The sequence below is a fragment of the Petromyzon marinus genome, chromosome 37, assembly GCF_048934315.1.
Source record: "Petromyzon marinus isolate PM22_M1 ecotype Great Lakes invasive population chromosome 37, UKy_Petmar_22M1.pri1.0, whole genome shotgun sequence".
Taxonomy (NCBI): Eukaryota; Metazoa; Chordata; class Hyperoartia; order Petromyzontiformes; family Petromyzontidae; genus Petromyzon; species Petromyzon marinus.
In genome coordinates this window covers 22,928,402-22,947,111 of record NC_133703.1, presented here as the reverse complement: position 1 = coordinate 22,947,111, position 18,710 = coordinate 22,928,402, and the positions used below count along the sequence as shown (strand labels likewise).

The 18,710-nt window shown below is 48.2% G+C and overlaps 1 protein-coding gene across 3 annotated transcripts in view; it reads right to left on the bottom strand.

Annotated features, from left to right (window-relative positions):
• Window positions 1-18,710, bottom strand: part of MYCBPAP (MYCBP associated protein) — a 90,534-nt gene that overhangs the window by 3,908 nt on the left and 67,916 nt on the right. For 2 of the 3 annotated variants that reach the window (XM_032967042.2, XM_032967041.2), the window contains exons 12-19: window positions 18,009-18,201; window positions 16,894-17,081; window positions 8,849-8,995; window positions 7,848-7,979; window positions 4,407-4,528; window positions 3,364-3,476; window positions 2,850-2,950; window positions 2,064-2,243 (exon numbers count right to left, since the gene is read on the bottom strand). In XM_032967042.2, the coding sequence (XP_032822933.2) occupies window positions 2,064-2,243; window positions 2,850-2,950; window positions 3,364-3,476; window positions 4,407-4,528; window positions 7,848-7,979; window positions 8,849-8,995; window positions 16,894-17,081; window positions 18,009-18,201 (1,176 nt within the window). The remainder of the gene's footprint in view (window positions 1-2,063; window positions 2,244-2,849; window positions 2,951-3,363; window positions 3,477-4,406; window positions 4,529-7,847; window positions 7,980-8,848; window positions 8,996-16,893; window positions 17,082-18,008; window positions 18,202-18,710) is intronic. The other variant, XM_032967043.2, reaches the window with a different exon arrangement.

Here is an 18,710-nt window from a genome sequence, read left to right as displayed (position 1 = left end):
TTACTTATAAATGTTCGGCATATTGGAGGAAAGGAGAGGACCCAGAGAAAACCAACGCCTATGAAGCGGTGCCATTCTGTACTGCCACCTGCTGGCCACCTTGCAACCCCACACCTACAACACCTGACAAGCCCCGGTGATCACCCACCCGAGTGCTCACCCCAGCTTCTTAGCTTCTGAGATCTGCTGAGATCGGGCGATTTGGTTGTTACTCATTTGGTCAAAGACGAACGGGGAAACCCACTTCTGCAAGCAACCAGGTGGCTTCGTGTTCTCAGACCGTCACATGACATGTAATGTACCAGAGCCCCATGGACACCCAAGTAACTGCTTCGTTTATTCGGTTTTTGTTCCTATTTTCATTTCTATTACAATAGTTCAATTTCAACATTCGCATATTTCACATTCCGCGTCTTAGCGTGTCAAGTTGCTCACATTACACTCAACAGGTTTACGAAGATGCTTTTCCCGATTTACGTCAAGCCCGTCATATATCACTTGTTAATCTCTTCATGTATGTCCACAAGGTACGATGACATGCCGGTGACAGTGGCCATGATTTGAAGGCACAGTTGCGTGCCGTCCTATCAAGATATGAAAACACATTTTAGTCCCATAAACACAACCAAGCCTACCTCTGGCAGCAGCTTTCTATAAACTTTCGTGTGATAAAATGCACACGAACGGGTTTTACTGTTCAAAAGAAAAAAAAATGTTAGGAGATATTCAAGCAGGCGAAAAACTGTGACGCTACATAGCCACATATTCTACGCTTGATGTGGCATGCGGAGGTGGAAAGAGAACTGGAGCACCAGATGAAACTGTGTGGTCGCACTGGATTAGAAAATAAAATTGATCGACCAGAATGGACAGACGCCGCCAAACCCGAGTGCTCAATCCTGCCCAAGAGCCATCTTTTCTGTTTTATAATAATAGTTACCATTAAAATTCATATTAGTTTCGTGTTCGTTACTCTTGTCGGTTCACTTGAGTGGCTTCTCTCACACACGAAAGTTTTCGGGCATGGGATGTTTCAACCTTCCCAGAGACTTCGGGAATTCTCACACTTTAGAGAGTGGCGATTCGATGAAAGAAATCAGTAGGCTCTTGTCTCGTGCCTACCGTCTAGTTTGTACCGTTTCACTTTATCTAGTCTCGCTTGTGCAGTTTTGTTCGCTCCACTCGCCCAAAATTGGAACGTTAATGACAATAATTATAATAATCGGCACATTTATTTGTCCAGCGCCATATTTCAGAGAGGATGTCCACGAGGTGGAGGCCTGCGATGATGCGCGAGTGAAGAGGCACTGAACAAAATCGCGAATTAACCAATGACCACGCACACGATTCAACGCATAATGCGCGCTGCAAACATTGACTTGGTGATGATGCATGCACTGCCTGCTATATACAAGCGCCCTCGTAACACGGCATGGCCCAGCGAGGCTTAGTGCCAAGGTGTGTACATGTAGGGGGCGACCACCATTGGAATGAAACAATCATCGGACAGAGATGATACGTGGAAATGTTGTACTTCAACATCACAGATCATAGCGTGTAAGTGTTTGGGGATAATGTAAATAACACGAGACTCAAATCAGACAAGGTATTTAAATGAGTCAAAATCTCCCACAATGTGCCTGAGCCTGTCGGATCCAGGAAGCGAAGCAGCTAAACGGGGTCGAGCGTGGATAGTTCTTGGCGGGGTGACTTACCGTGCGCCAAAGCCGGGTTTAACAGGTGCAGTGGGCAGTTGGGGGCAATGCAGCAAAATCCGTTGTTCTGCACTCCCCATCCCACCTTCAGCAACCCGCACTGACCAGCGTGGTGAAGTATGTTCAAATGTCCTTCACGGTCCGCGAGAGCTGGGGCGGCCGTCGTCCAGCAGCGGATTGACAAAACGGGTCCGCCACACGTACGCGAGTCAAGAAGGGTCAAGAACAGGGCGGAAGAGACCCATCTGAATTGCGAACCGTACATGCCAATCGTGTACGGTTGGCAACTCGGTTGGCACGGCAAGGTTCTCGCAACGCTGCGCAGCAAGGGTCCTCCCCGACACCCACCTGCATGTAGAGCTGCAGCTCGTACTTGTTCTGGGTGGCGCGGTCGACGAGGGTGGACGTGGGTGACACCGCCGCGCCATCGGCGAGAGACGGGGCTTCCTTGCCGTCTCTGGCTGCACCGGGGGCCCTGCTGGATTTTTTGTCCTCTTTGATTTTCACTTTCTTGCTGCCTGGCCGGTCCTTCGCATACCAACACACAGCCGTGCGCACTGCCAATCAGCCAAGCCAAGGCGAGGCTCAGGAGTGGCAGCGGATGCATCCCAAGCTGTCTTGCACGGCCGCTTTGTTCTAAATTCCCCGCACCTACGATCAGCGCGGTTGGCTACGTACGGTGTGTAATAAGTTAAACATATATAACCACGCTTAATTAATTTGCATTACATGATGTGAAACATGCTGAGGTTTAACTCGGCATCATCAGGTCATTTCTATCCTCAAGTGATGCTGGTATAATCGCGTAATCTGTTGTCGGTCAGAGTATGTTTCTTTTTACCTAGGCCAAAGCTCAGAGATCATACACATCTTATTAGCAATACCATAGGTCCCTGGTTCCTTCCTATTACAATGAGCTCTCATTCAACACTTTGCAACAAACACTGCTGGAGTACAGTGGCTGACAAACTAGGTTTTTTTTTGTGCATATATGAGGATGGAGAAGTGAGCGTCGTCATGAGTCTGCTGCACACGTGACGGGCATGTAGTGGGGGTAACTAGACGCTTGCTTTCATTTCAATCTTTTACTCGGATGCTCTTTCGGAAAAACGAGTCCAGCCTGGGTTCTCTCACCATTCTTCTGTCGTCCCTCCCGGCCGTCGACTTCTTCTCTTCTCTGCCAGCATGGCTCTTCTGATCTTCCCCTTTGCCCACTCGGACCTCTCCTTTTTTACCTTGCGGACGAGGAGGCACGCATCATGTACACGGAGCTTGCCGCATCTCGTGCATTCAGGTTAACCACAGGGGAAGTAAATTAGACCTCACTTGGTTTGACCTCAATGGGTGAGGCGTGGAAAAACAGCCCCCACGAATGGCGTGGGATGGCGAGGCCTTCATCCAGCGGCGGATTGACAAAACTCTGTAAAGCGTTAACATTTGGGGAATGTGAGGGCACTCTTCCTACTTATTTTTGCACTTGCCTTTATTTTCAGATATCTTTCTGTCATGGCACCCATTTATAGTTTCAATTCTGGACACAATGCTAACCGACCGACCGGCCCACCAGCCGGCCGTGCATCCACCCGACCGTCCGACCAGCCACCCGTCCGTCCACCCGTCCATCCACCCGAACGTCCGTCCAACCAACCGGTGTTGTCGTCCGGGGAGAAAACCCCCTCCCTCTCCGGGAGCGACATGGAGTGGCGCAGCAGCATGGAGGTCCCCACCATCGCGTCCACCGTCTGCGACAGCAGCTGATACCTGCCGGTCCAACAGGGTATACGTTCCCCCTTAAATGTTGGTTCCTACAGAAATTAATATTCGTTCCCCCAAATAAACTAAAATTCGGGAACAGCCTTAGTTTTTCGTAACAAATAAATATTTCTTTGCATATAAGTGAATCTCCATGGATCTCAATTTTAAGACCACTTTCCAAACTTTTTGTACATTACTTGCTCAGTTGGCTTTCAGTATTGTTTAATTATTGTATATATTCGGTTTGATCCTAACTTCGTCTTAACAAAGGGAGAGCCGAACTAGCCCTTTATCCCTCCCCAGGGGTATAAATAAGTAGAGGGGAACATATCCCAGAGAACAAATATTCGTTGATATGAGAACATGGTGGTATTTATGCAAAGAGTCAATTCTTAATTTGTAGAATGGTTCTTAACCACACAGCTTGACAAGTTACATAATGGAATACTCCTTAGTTGCCATTTTGCTTTGAATCGAACCAGATAGAACTTTTGGTCAGGAACACACCTCACTATTTAACAAAAAAAATCAACACATAACATTGCCTAGGGAGGCATATGTGGCGTAATGAAGGGACAATGCCCGAAACGTCGCCTATTGACTTTTTTATTTTTAAGGCAGTATACTGACGAATGTCTTGAGTTAGATTTTGTTATTTGCGGAGTTCCAGTCCGGGACGGCGTTTGCCCCACGAGTGGCCGATTGAGCATCACTTTGTGGGATAACCAACGGTGGCCGTCCTAAGGAGTGTCTGGCCTCCGCCATCGGAATGTGGAATGTCCACTGCTGGCACCGGGACACCAAAGCACCTCCGATTAGCACGGTTGGCTACGTACGGTGCAAAATAAGTTCAACACGCATACAGGGTGAGACGAGCGCCAGGCCGCTGCTCGTTTGAGCAGGGAGACGCCGCAACTTGACCAGTGTGTCTCCTACCCGATGCTGTACATGTGCCTGTAGTGTGGAGTCAGCGGAGCGGCCGAGAGCTGCACAGCTTGTCTGTTAAACTCGGCCAGAGCCGCCTCCCTCGTGTCTGCATCGGCGATCGACAGCAGCACCTGCGGTGCGGTGTCACGGCCACCGTCGGTTAGGGACACGGGATTTTAGATGATATATTTACGATATGTTGAGTCTAGAGTCGTGACACAAAACTGTTGCTGTGTCATGCACAGTCATTATGTGGTAACGTACAATTGCGGGTAAGGCTAACGGGTGTGGGGGGTGACGGTGCAGTGGCTAAAACACTGCGCTGTGAACTCGGCGGCCTGAGTTCAATTCCCGGCCACAATTAACATTCATGGCAAGTGATATCTGAACGAGTCCCAGGCCCCACCCTCACCAATCCACTATGACCCAGACTGCTGAGGTATGGTGAAGCAACCCCTATGATTGGCATGCTTGAGGGATGGCCTTCATCCAGCAGTGCTGTCAATTATTAGTCGTGCCATTTAATGGGGCACGTTGTATACGTACCGTAAGTGTTCTCGCCTTTCGCATAACAGAGCCGCTGTCCCAAAGGGCTCACAGCTATTTTTAAACACAGACAAGATGGAAGTTAATTCATAACAACAGGTGCGGTGAGCAGTGCGTTTGACCTGCACTCTGTCCCAATGCATGGCTCCCCTGTGCTCACCCAGACCACAGATACAAAGACAGCCGACTAATGTGGCCCCACAGTTACAAATCTGTAACATAATGGACGCGATGATGATGTGTCACTTCTGCTGTACCGAGGCATATCCATCGATACGTTGTGCCGGATGCCTGGGATGATTCTCAAGACTGGCCGAGAAGAGCCGCAGGAATGCAGCGCGATGCGACTGAATGCTCCCGCCGATAAATCGGCGGTGCTGTCCCAATCAATGAGGGTGCCGCAGTGGTGAGATGTTAACTACCTCGCCCGGTATACAGGAGGTCACGGGTTCAACCCTGACACCTGTATATTTGGAGTTTGCGTGTTCTCCCCGTTGTCATGTGGATGTTTCTCCGGATCCTCTGGTTTTCCCCTCCGCACTTAGAAACATTTAAAATCAACACCACGCGTTTAAGAGTATCTGGCTGCTGTAAATGACAAGCCACTGCGTTGGGCTATCATTTGCGATAGCCAGGTCGCTTCTGGAGCCTTACCCGGTAAAATTCGCCGTGGTAATGTTGTAGCCCAGTGGCGGTGCTTGGCGTGTTACGATAACGCGCTACTCCACACGAGGGCAGGAATGGCACACGGCGCAGGGAAACGCTCGGAGCCAGCGAACGTGATCGGTCACTCCGCAGGCTCCGGGATGAACCGGTTGCACCCGAGAGAGACACTTTGTTCCCGGTGCGCACTTCACGACCACGCTCGCGAATGTGCCTTGCGGTCGTCCTTCGTCGAGGTTTATAAGCAGTGTTATCAATAATTGGCACTCGTGTAAAGATTTAATTGAAGTGAGACGCCGTGGTGCCTTACAGTGTACACCGTGCATACTGTTTAGCCCAACAAGAGCCATTTTTTTAAAACTAAATCGGTACAAAAAAAAACAACGCTCAATAGTTAAAGTCCGCAATGCACGTAGTGAATACGGAACTGTGGTGGTCCTTAACAGTTAACTGTCACGAAGCAGAAGTCCTCAATGAGCCACCGCACGCGGCTCCGAATCCCACGGTTTAGTTATTTGCTCTGTATCAAAAATAGTGCACAGCTGAAATCAGCCCAAAGGTCAAGGGGTCTCCCTGGTCTAACAAGCATGGGGCAGTGCTCATCTTCAACGAGGGCCCTGCTGACACAGTGGTGGAAGTTCCACATTCTCGTGGCAGGGGCCAGACCCTCCCTAGAACAACCACTGTTAAATTTAACACGTAGGCTTTCGCGACCAATATCATCCATAATAGAGGTTTCTGGGTTAGATCGCGTAAATGTATGCGATACAAAACCCTCGATTATGAACCACTGTTTAACCCTGGCAATCCAGCCGAGTGTGTAGCACCACCTCACTGGCACTAGGTGGCGCTGTGGGCAGAATTCCTGCTCTGCGTGAGTTCAAATTCCAGTTGAGCGTGAACACAGTCCATCATATCTCAAGTGTTTATTAAACGAGTACCGCTTTGTCAGAAGTTAACAAGAGGTCATCATACAGACAAACTTGTCCCTGACATGGTCATCTGCAATTTCCACTTGAGGGTCAACACTGCCATCAGAGATGAGCAGTGCTCTGTTGTTCATTTGTTCAGGGAGAGACACTTTACAGTGGCTAAAACATAGCAATAGCTGGCATATATTTATATATATTCACAACGTATGTATGAATCATTGGGAGGCACGTAACAACTCACCACCCTCAGTGAATAGGGAACCGTCATGATTAATTTAAATGTAAATTTAGCAAAGGATTTTCGTGACTCACGAATAGTAAAATCACACAAACAATGCACTGCAGCTTAAGTAACAATTTCAATATATGAATCAATGCATCATTATATGCCTGACCATTAAAATCGTCATCATCACCTATCAACCATTATAAACTCACTGCTGGATTAATCATCGTCAGCGACGATCTATCCTCTGCTGGATGAAGGCTTCCCCAAGCCGTTGCCATCGGGCTGATCCTGCGATGCAACAATCCATCTGGATACGAGACAAAAGCTCATCTCATCACTCTACGTCCACGGTGGACGGCCTCTCAGGCGTGTTTACTTCACTGGCTGCCATCCCCTTGATAGTCTCGGCCACCGGTCCATCATCGCGTCTGGCGATGTGTCCCACCTAAGCTCTGGATAACGGCTTTACCATTAACGGTCCACATGCATCTGCCAGCCAGTCACGTTACTCATGCAATGACCTTCACACAAAGACAAAACCCCCCCGTATAACTTTTAACAGACTTTGATTTAAAGCTTTCGTGACTGCAGGGATTAATATTCTTGTTTTTTTCGGTAAAGTCACGTAGAAGGGAAACAATAAAATAATAAAAATACAATTTAATTGTTTTATATTTTTATTACTTTATTGTTTCCCTTCTACGTGACTTTACCGAAAGAACCAATCATATTTTAACAGACTGTTAGGGCAAGTGTTGTTAGCGAGTAGCACCGATGAAGAGACGCACGGCACACGAGGGGGTGGGTGGCTAGAACCATGTCCGGCTGCCTTTGTCTCCTGAGTGGCGATGTTTACACACCACACCAGGTACTCATAGGAGGCTGAGTCGGCTTAGGGGAGGCCCAGAACCGGTTCAGATAATCGTCACCGGTGTTGGCCACGAGCGGGAAATGAATTCGGTCCGAATGGTTTCGTAGCGCAGCAGCGCTAACCACTTTGCTACCGCTCCCCTCCCCCTCCCAAACACACACGCAGACACGCAGACACGCGTAAGTTTCTCTATCTCTTCCAGCACGTACCGCTCTGCAGGATCTCAGGCAGAAGTCCCACTGTGGTGTGATGCCACGGCCCATCCTGCCGTCTCCCGCGGGGGCAGCGTGCTCCGCATACAGCTGCTTGAGGCTCTCCACCACCTCAAAGTGGTAGTGAAGCTGCGTGCGGACACCCAACACACGGCAAGGATCGAGTGCGGAGTGACGGGCGCACACGCTCGTGCACAGCAGGGAAGGCTCAAACATCTCGTTGTGGTGGCCAGATGTTAAGTACCTTGCCTGGTATACAGGAGGTCATAGGTTCAATATATTTGGAGTTTGCATGTTCTCCCCATGGTCGCGTGAATTTTTTTCCAGGTACTCCGGTTTTAAAGATTTGGCTGCTATAAATTTCCACATGATAAGCCACATCATTGGTCTATTGTTTGTGACCAGGTCGCTTCTGAAAAAGAGCTACATAGCTCAGTGGGCCTTACCTGGTAAATGTTTTTATTTATTTAAATAGTTGATAGCTTCACCATCATTCATGGAATATGGCACTCCAGTTTTAAACGCAACCATATTTTCCAACTGCGAATGTTTAACAACATCGTCAATGCTCTCATTGCCATCATCAAAGACATTAAACCATCATCATGGCTAAAATTGTAATCACCATCCTTTTCTTACTAACCAAAAACATCATGATCGTCATTGCTCTCATCACTATGACCACCATGATTACTATTTTCAGTATCATTTCCAATATCATCACATTATAACAATAATTATTGTCACCATTAAATATAATTCATATAACTCCTGCATCCTCTGAGAACTTGCTGCGTTATCAGCCTTCTCCTCCTACCCCTGTTCCTCCTCCATCTCATGCTCCACTTCTTCCTGCTCCACTTTCAGCTCCTCTTACACCAACTCCAATATTTCTCCTCCTCTTCCCTCTCCGTTCCTCGTTCATTCTCCTATCGCTTCCCTCCCCCTCGTGCCAGCTGGGAGCAGCTGGGAGAGAGGCGCACACGGTCCAACACCACCTGCGGGTTGCTGAGGCTGAAGCGGTCGCCGTCGGCGAGGCGAGCGCCAGTGGGCGAGGGGGCCCGGGGGGGCGTGCGGACCCCGTCCAGCACCTCCTGCAGGAGGCTGCGAGCCGCCGCCTCCGCCTCGCGGCGCCGCAGGCCTCTCTGAGACGCACGCGCAGACACACGGCAACGCGGCCACTCACGTCCGGCGTCGACGGACTCCGGGCCAGGTGTTGTGAGCGAGCGCCTATTAAGAACTCTTTTTTTTATTTTACCAGGTGAGGCCCACTGAGCTATATAGCTCTCTTTCAGAAACGACCCGGCCACAAATGATAGCCCAACAAAGTGGATTATCACGTGGACATTTATAGCAGCCAAATACTCTAAACGTGCATTGATTCTACATGTGGAGGGAAACACTGGAGAACCCGGATAAACGTCCACGCAACCACGGAGAGAGACATGCAGACTTCAAATATACAGCAGACGTCAGGGTCGGGATCGAACACACAACCTCCTGCATACCAGGCGAGGGAGTTAACATCTCTGCCCGGCACACGGATGAATGCATGAAGAAACAGAAAATTGAGAACGTCGAAACGAGCAATCTATTCTGCCTGTTGAGCCTCCGTGGTGTAAGAGTTGCACAATGGATGTGCAATCCATAGGTCGCCGATTTGATTTGACCTCTCGGTGTGGAATTTGTTTTCTTTAAATCACCCCACGTCTGTCAACCCAGCAGTATAAATGGCTATACTCTACCACAGTTCGCCGATGGTGGGGTAAAGTGTGGGTAAGTCCAGCAGTGGTGCGAGCAAAACATTTTAGGGCTGTACCTGTCCTGTTTATTGGGCTTCACGATGCAGTTTATTTGAAAGGCTGAGCTTTATTGTCGCTTTCGTCATTTTCCAAAGGATTTTTTTTAATGCAGAGGGCTACTCTGCAATATACAGAGGTGCTGCGGTGTACATATACGGTGGTTTGCGTATTTAATATGTCCATGCGTTTCTAAAGTCAACGTGTATGTATGTATGTTGAACTTCTTTCGCACCATACGTAGCCAACCGTGATGATCGATGATCATCCTACTCATAATCATCGTCATTATCATCATAAAGACAACCGGGAAGGAAGCTCACTGAGACAACATGCGTTATTTCCAATATAAACCTGAGCTTCCACAGAGTGGACCATCGATATCCATTAATGCTCAGCCAGACACAGTCACGTGCGCCATGTGCCACTGCTCAGTAACCGTCGCTCAACCAAGCTTCACCAATTGTCAGACCAGACGATAATAAGGCGTCCTATTCCCAACGTTCAAAGCTGCGTCGTGACTGGCTAAGGTTTTCCACGTGTAATATATAAAGATGGCAATGCCTCAATTTACCAGGACACTTCCAGATGAAACTGTTGCTAGTCTCACAGGGTTCCAGGCCATCAAATTCTCCAGATGCAGGTTGCTTTAAAGGGGTCGCTCGAGCAGAAATAATTGAAATCGCTTCTCCCTTTTATATTGTGACGTTTTTGGAGGGTTTTTTCGTGGAGGAATCGAACTGAAGACCCTGAAGGTCGCCGGGAATATTAACCACACGGCACCAGAGGAGGCGCAGCTCACTGAGCCACTCGGCAGCCTAAAAGCTGCAATTTGTTCTTGTCCTCGTTTTTTCTTTATATATATAAATAATTGCTCTGAGCCAAAGCAAATAAAGAACAAGAAAAGGCATTTGTAAACAACGGTGCTGACCTTTCGGCATAAAAACACTCGGGGGTGAGAGGGAGAGGCAAGAGGGTTTCAGCCGTGGCCGAGGATCGTACTGCACCGCAGTTCGAATGTCAATGAACCATCGTGGCCCATCACATGGCTCCTCTTGCGAATCATTTCAAAGAGCATCCGTTGAGAGAGAGAGAGATGTTGCATTTTTAAGCTCTTTCTCGGCTTACTATCTTAATTAAGCTTGCTGCTTTCAGAAGCACTTTCAAGGATGAGAATGTGTCAAGCAATTTGGTTTTATATCGAAAATGAATAAAGCCACGCGGAATAGCGTTCATCATTTTAAATACCCACCATGTTGAATGGAAAAGAATGCCGAGGAAGCATTTTCAATGGCCGGCTTTCATTTCCAGCGGATGTAATTCCATTTGCTGATGTTGCACAAGGACTTCATTTTAAAACTCAACATCAGCAATGGTAAGAATTCGTGTGCACTTGCGCTTCTCGTATATAATAGAGCTATTGCTGCTCGCAACCTTTAGTACATACTGACGCACGTACAAACATTCCTCCGTTTAACCTAATTTCTACACATTTATTTTAAAACGTATTCATTTCAAAAATTGAAGTCCAATGTGATGAAATATATTTCTTGCTATGGTGATGTGAGTGCTTAATCAATACAATGCAATTTTGCAATGTAATTTGGATTCGTATAACATCTAAATTCAATTGCATATCAATGGCTGCAATGATAATGTCCTTTTAAAACCCGTGACACTGACAGGCTTTAGACAAGGCTGGAATCCTATCGGCAACTTTATTTAACATTGTATTAGATTACATACGGAGGCCGATAGAGAAAAATGCAATCAGGCATTTCTATCAATGACGTAAATGCACAATGTACGGAATATGCCGACGAGACGGTACCGATAGCTGAAATAATGTTTTAGCTTGTGGAATGCACCGCTGCGTTAGGAGAGGAGAGTGGACTGGGGAATAACAATGGAAAAGGCTGAGACAATAATCGTGAGAGCAGCATGCAGAATTGGTCCAGAACAACAAATACAGATGACGGAAGCAAGGCACGTAGGGAATGTGCCCAGGTTAATTTATCTCGTCGGCGGAACAGACAATAAAGATGGAAGTGAGATTCGATTTTGAGATAAGTTTTTTTTTTTTTACAGCATGATGATAAAATGAAAATGAAAGTTAAAATGAAGGTAGGAGTCCTCGTTGTACAACACGTGGCAGGGATTCATAAAGCTGAATAATGATGGCCCTTGAGCATCGGAGAGATGTATGTGAGAATAACTGGTGTCTAAAGCCACTTTGAACCACTTACATAGACAAACGTACCGATGCATTAGTTAGAAACCGAACAAAAAAACCCTTGACGTTATCAGGAAGAAATTATTAAATGGGTGGGACACATGGTGAGAATGGACTCGTCAAAATTGTCATACAAATGGAAGCCAATACACAGATGACCAGGCACAAGACTGCCTGGAGGAGGGTTTGCTAAGGACATCTATAAAACAACAACAAGATGAAACCAGATGAACCTGGCAAGGGTGGCAAGAGAGACAGAAAGAGAATGAAGGAATGTGACTGCAGAATCAATAACCGGAGATGGCAAAGATGATCGATCACCTCATCCGAATGACCCCAAAAAAGTATCACTAAGTCTCAATACTAATTTCAAAGAGGTCCCGCATTGGGATGTTTAACCAATTCCATCAAAATCACGATGAGCTTTTCATCATATTGCGGGTCATTTTTCAAATTCTGAAGATGGGACAGAACACACAGCACACAATTTATTTTCTGCCCAAAAATGCCGTGTGATCTGTGATGTCACCTTTACAGCAGACAGCGCGTCCTGGCGATGCCTCACCGCGTCACGCAACACCTGCAGGAATCGAGATATTGATCGTGCAAGAGAAACACCGCCTCAATGGGGAGAGCACTATCACGCCAGACAAGCGAGTGAGATTGACCAGGACTTATCAACATGTGGCTCGATCCCGTAGGTGGCGGGCGGCTAGGACTAACCAGGGCTTGGGCCCCCCTTAAACATTTATCAGCTTGCATTCAAACACAGCCTATACAGACAAAGCTCTCAAAGCCAGACCCAGCGAGAGAGAGAGAGAGCGTAAGGTCACCACTACGGAGCGCATACGAGACTGACGCCTTTGGGCGCGTCAAACCACCACGTGATCTGCTCGTTTCTAGAAACCTTGCGCTCTATCATTTTTGGATGTGAATTTAATTTTGACTTGAAGCTTTCGTGACTGCAGGAATCCATACTCTTTGGTTCTTTCGGTAAAGTCACGTAAGTATAAAATAAAATAAATCTTTCCCAGCTGATGACGGACGCTTGTGTTGCGCCCGAAACGTCGTGATTTATTTATTTTATACCTACGTGACTTTACCGAAAGAAACAAAGACTATGTATGTAATTTATTAAAACATGCATTTCACTGATTCATGGCAAGATTTCAGTATATTTCACCCGTCACCTGTGCTCGCCAGCAGCGACTCCTCTGGTTCAAAGATCAATCTGCTCATGCAAATTTTCCAAGGAACATACCGAACGAGACTAAACGGTGCCATTCGCATAAGCTGACATCCACAGCAGCACGAGCTTTATGTCGCTCATATAAGAAAAGCACGCCCAGCATAAATCCCTTACATCTCTGAGTCAAACACTCACTCTTGCCCCATACTGCCGACTGTGTTTCTTCACACCCTGTCACGTTTGTGTGGCCCTCAATTCCACTGCCACCCCACAATTTCTGGGCTTGCCTCAATCGTCTCCAAATATCGGCAGACGTGGACAAAGAAGGGGCGAGTCAACTTTTTTTCCAAAATAGCTTTCATTAAAAAAAACACTTCCTAAATCCCTGCGCATGGCTGGCTTTAGAAGGCATTGTGTCTGTTATATGGAGCGCAGGTATCTGAAGCCAGTGCCAGAGAAGGCGTTTTTATAATTCAGCACTGGAGTGCATGACCTTTGCGGAATACACGCTGCACGGGAAGCGCTGTGCTGACGTGGTCTCGGCAGCTGTGGCACCGTCGCAGCCCGTACCGTGGAAATTGGATTCAGTATGGTGCGGAAAACGCTATCAGCACAGCGCTAAAACTGCATTAAAGGCCGATTATAGAGATAGACGCATAATTAATGCACAATAATGCAATAAGGCCCCATCACATTCGTACCATGATTGAGCAATCACCACTTGCCGTAACGAAATTGCGTCCGCGTGTCGCGGGCACGTGCGGACCAATCGCACGCAAGCTCAGCTCGGCAAAAGCGATTTAATGCGGTAACCCGCGGCTTGCGAGCATCGCTAAACGGCTCCATCGAGCATTCGGCCCAGAGGCACTCAGCTCTCAGGCACAAAAGTACGGCGTGCGCGCACGCAGGGGCTACTGGACCAGCGGCCTCTCGGTGATTCACGTGGGTGCACTCACGGGTCTATGACGCATGAGCGTTCACATGCAGGAAGTTAACCCCACTTATTCAAGATAAAACATAGGCACAAACGCTTGCATGAACGCTACACTACACACTCTGGGGTCAGTAAACTGCGCACCAGCTGCTGAGATTGCACCGAGTGATGGGCATCAATGCAATGCAATATTTTATATGGAGATTGGTGCCCCTGCCAAAGGAAAATGGGAAACTAATTGTAATAGAGACCGCCTTTTTTAAACACGTGCAGAAACGTACCCATTAGGGGACCACTGGCACCGTGGTTAGCTGCCTGTGCTATGGACACCGGTGACCTGAGTTTGATTCCTGACCACGATGAGTATATATCAATGGGTGGGTGATAATGAACGAGTCTCAGGCCCCCCTTTGCCAACCCGCCCCGGAGCAGCGTGGTGACGTGTGGCCAAAAGGGCCCTGTGATTGGCACGGTGTGTTGGGAGGGCCTTCATCCAGCGGTGGATTGACAGAGGTCTGTACAATTATTCTCGTCATTATTTTTACCCGACATACTTGCCGTGCGATGTGAACAAAATGCCAGACGCGTTTAACAGCGGCAACAACCGATTTCCATCCAATGTAGTTAACGGGACCCTCGCATGAGAAGACACATTGATGCTCTTCATTGATTCATCAGAAGGCAGGATGGACTCCCCTGCAGACATTCTTCTCGCATAAAGGCCTCTGCAGGTTGGCTCTCTGTGGGGCCGCAGGTGTCACGCAGTGGTCGGGAGGAAAGGCCACACAGGCCTAGGGATTTTTATATCTAGGAGTAATTGGTGTGGTGCGACATTAATACTTACTCGAAAAAAAATGATAACAAAAATAATAACGTCGATTGCGTTGTACGTTTGCCCACTGACAAGGAAATGATCAGTCTATAATTTTAATGGTAGGTTTATTTGAACAGTGAGAGACAGAATAACAACAACAAAATCCAGAAAAACGCATGTCAGAAATGTTATAAATTGATTTTCTTTTTAATGAGGGAAATAAGTATTTGACCCCCTCTCAATCAAAGATTTATGGCTCCCAGGTGTATTTTATACAGGTAACGAGCTCCTAATCTCAGCTTGTTACCTGTATAAAAGGCGCCTGTCCACAGAAGCAATCAGATTCCAAACTCTCCACCATGGCCAAGACCAAAGAGCTCTCCAATGATGTCAGAGATAAGATTGTAGACCTACACAAGGCTGGAATGGGCTACAAGACCATTGCCAAGCAGCTTGGTGAGAAGGTGACAACAGTTGGTGCGATAATTCGCAAATGGAAGAAACACAAAAGAACTGTCAATCATGAGAACGGTGAGGAATAAGCTCAGAACTACACGGGAGGATCTTGTCAATGATCTGAAGGCAGCTGGGACCATAGTCACCACCAAGAAAACAATTGGTAACACACTACACCGTGAAGGACTGAAATCCTGCAGTGCCCGCAAGGTCCCCCTGCTCAAGAAAGCACATAAATGCACGTCTGAAGTTTGCCAATGAACATCTGAATGATTCAGAGGACAACTGGGTGAAAGTGTTGTGGTCAGATGAGACCAAAATGGAGCTCTTTGGCATCAACTCAACTCGCCATGTTTGGAGGAGGAGGAATGCTGCCTATGACCCCAAGAACACCATCCCCACCGTCAAACATGGAGGTGGAAACATTATGCTTTGGGGGTGTTTTTCTGCTAAGGGGACAGGACAACTTCACCGCATCAAAGGGACGATGGATGGGGCCATGTACCATCAAATCTTGGGTGAGAACCTCCTTCCCTCAGCCAGGGCATTGAAAATGGGTCGTGGATGGGTATTCCAGCATGACAATGACCCAAAACACACGGCCATGGCAACAAAGGGGTGGCTCAAGACGAAGTACATTGAGGTCCTGGAGTGGCCTAGCCAGCCTCCAGACCTTAATCCCATAGAAAATCTGTGGAGGGAGCTGAAGGTTCGAGTTGCCAAACGTCAGCCTCGAAACCTTAATGACTTGGAGAAGATCTGCAAAGAGGAGTGGGACAAAATCCCTCCTGAGATGTGTGCAAACCTGGTGGCCAACTACAAGAAATGTCTGACCTCTGTGATTGCTAACAAGAGTTTTGCCACCAAGTACTAAGTCATGTTTTGCAGAGGGGTCAAATACTTATTTCCCTCATTAAAATGCAAATTAATTTATAACATTTTTGACATGCGTTTTTCTGGATTTTTTTGTTGTTATTCTGTCTCTCACTGTTCAAATAAACCTACCATTAAAATTATAGACTGATCATTTCTTTGTCAGTGGGCAAACGTACAAAATCAGCAGGGGATCAAATACTTTTTTCCCTCACTGTACGGATGTTTAGCCAATCTACTGCTGGATAAGAGCCTCCCCGTACTGTGCAGTTCGTGGGGGCTATTTGACCGTACTTCACCACGCTGGTCGGTGCGGTTTGGTAAAGACAGCATAAGTGTCACAGCACAGAAATACAGTAGGGCAATGGATTTTGCTGGACTGACCTCTGCTGCCCACTACATAGCCCCTGAAGGTCTCTGACAAGCTGTCTGTACATAGCAGTCGCCTTTACAAAGCACGATCCCGCCCCAATCTTGCTTAGCTTCCGAGATTTGAGCAGACACATTCCAAGTCAACTGGTCACAGGCGATACTACTAATGATAGCAATCACCAATAATTCCCGGCCTGCGTTCGCGTATTGGCACGTTCTGGTTCACTTTGGGCTGTCCCGGCTCAACGCGGCTCCTCCACAGCCCCCGTACGTGCGCGCCGCACGCCGAACTACTTCCGCACCGCCGTACGTAGCCAACCCGCGCCGATCGGAGCTCGGCTCTGCTCCGATTAGCGCGCGGAGCTCGGCTCACCTCGATGCTGTCCCTGCGCGCTGCCGTGCGGTCCTCGTGCAGCGCCACCCCGCGCAGCGTCAGCTGCAGGGCGGCGCCGCTCAGCAGCAGCGGGCGCGCGCGCAGCCGCCAGCGCTCGCCGAAGATCCCGGCCGACGGCGACTTGAAGGTGAAGGGCACGAGCAGCGTGGCCCCGGGGAGAGCGACCCCTGCGCGCACCGCCACGGCGAGACGCGAAGCCGGCAAGGGAAAAGGCACGATCGCCCCTCTGGGGCCGATGGAATGCGAACCGCATGTACCGTGCTCCGCACGCGTGGAACGATATTGCATGCTGTTATTAAACAAAAAAAACAGGTCTTGGATTCCTTACAAAACATAATTCAGAAACACAATCTGGATGTGTTATAAATTACGTTTTGAAAATAGCTACAAGTTTGGATTTGTCATCCCTCATCTGTTGTCTCCCCAGTGCTGATGTTTACATACCGTGTAAGATTCTTATCGTGTAAGGTACTTATCGTGTAGGGTACTTACCGTGTAAGGTACAGTACTTACTTATTTACCGTGTATTTTAAGGCTTAGCTCAAATCCAGAACGAGTTCTGATTAGGAATCAAGCTCAGGTCACCAGGTTCATAACGCAGTATGCTTACCAATACGCCACCACTCCCTGAACCACAACGCACGTGTCCAGGCAAAGGTGCACTTTGAGGCCACGTGAAGTGTCAATGGCTCACTGGCAGGAGGTCACTGGACAAACCCAGGTGTTATAGGTTAACTAAATTAAATAACTGGCAGATGAACCACCTGTGCATCCCACTGTCAACACACACACGCTCACTCACGCTCGCTCACACGTACGCACACGCAGATCACCGTACACCATTTCAGGTTGTTGGGGATGTGCCGATCATGAACTCTTATGAAGGCTGAAGTGCCGGCACGGCGCACGATGGGTTTGTGCGGCCAGCACCGCACATGGCTGGTCGCCTTTGTCTCCCGAGTGGCGATATTTTACACATTACACTAGCTACTCACTTGGAGACTGGGTCGACCTAGGACTGGTTCAGATAATCGCCACCGTTGTTGGCCTTGAGTGGGAGTCACACGGAGGAGGACACACACGCACACACATACCACCGGTCACGTCAAAGTAGAAGCGCTGCACGTGGGCCCTGGCGTGGCCGTTGGGGAAGCTCCCGGACTGTGCCAGGCGCTCCCACTCGTAGTAAATGGCGGTGGTGCCATCATTGACCACCTCCAGGTAGGAGGTGGCTCTCTCTCCGGCCAGGGCCTCAAACGTGATGCGCGCCGCGATTCCCAGCTCATCCTGCACGCAAGCGGCAACCGCAGCAGCGGCAGTGGCAGCACCCACAGTCCGTAAGTGGGCAGGTTGGCATGGGTGCCCGTGGCTGTGAAGAGCAGCTCTCGCTGTCCTAGAGTCACCTTTGTATTTCAAATTAAAATGGTGTCCCCCAGCTGGTACCGCTGGGATCGTGGGTTCAAATCCACGCAGTCGCCTGTGATTAAACTGTGTTGCCAAGTAGATAGTCTCAGATCAGGCCGCAATGACTGCATAAATAAACACAACATTAAATTCACTTTTATGCTTAATTTGGCAAAATTCCAGCAATGAGAATTAATGAGTTTGAAATTATTTTTTTCCCCTGCTTTTCATAACCAGTTTGGCTCACGTTGACGGTGTATACTGTACGTGCATCACAATGCGATGTATCGGGCCGGCACAGTGCCTCAATAAAACTTTTTTTTAACATGAGTTTGACTGTCATGTGACAAACACACGCAATCACCTGGCCACACCTCGCAGGCCCACACTTG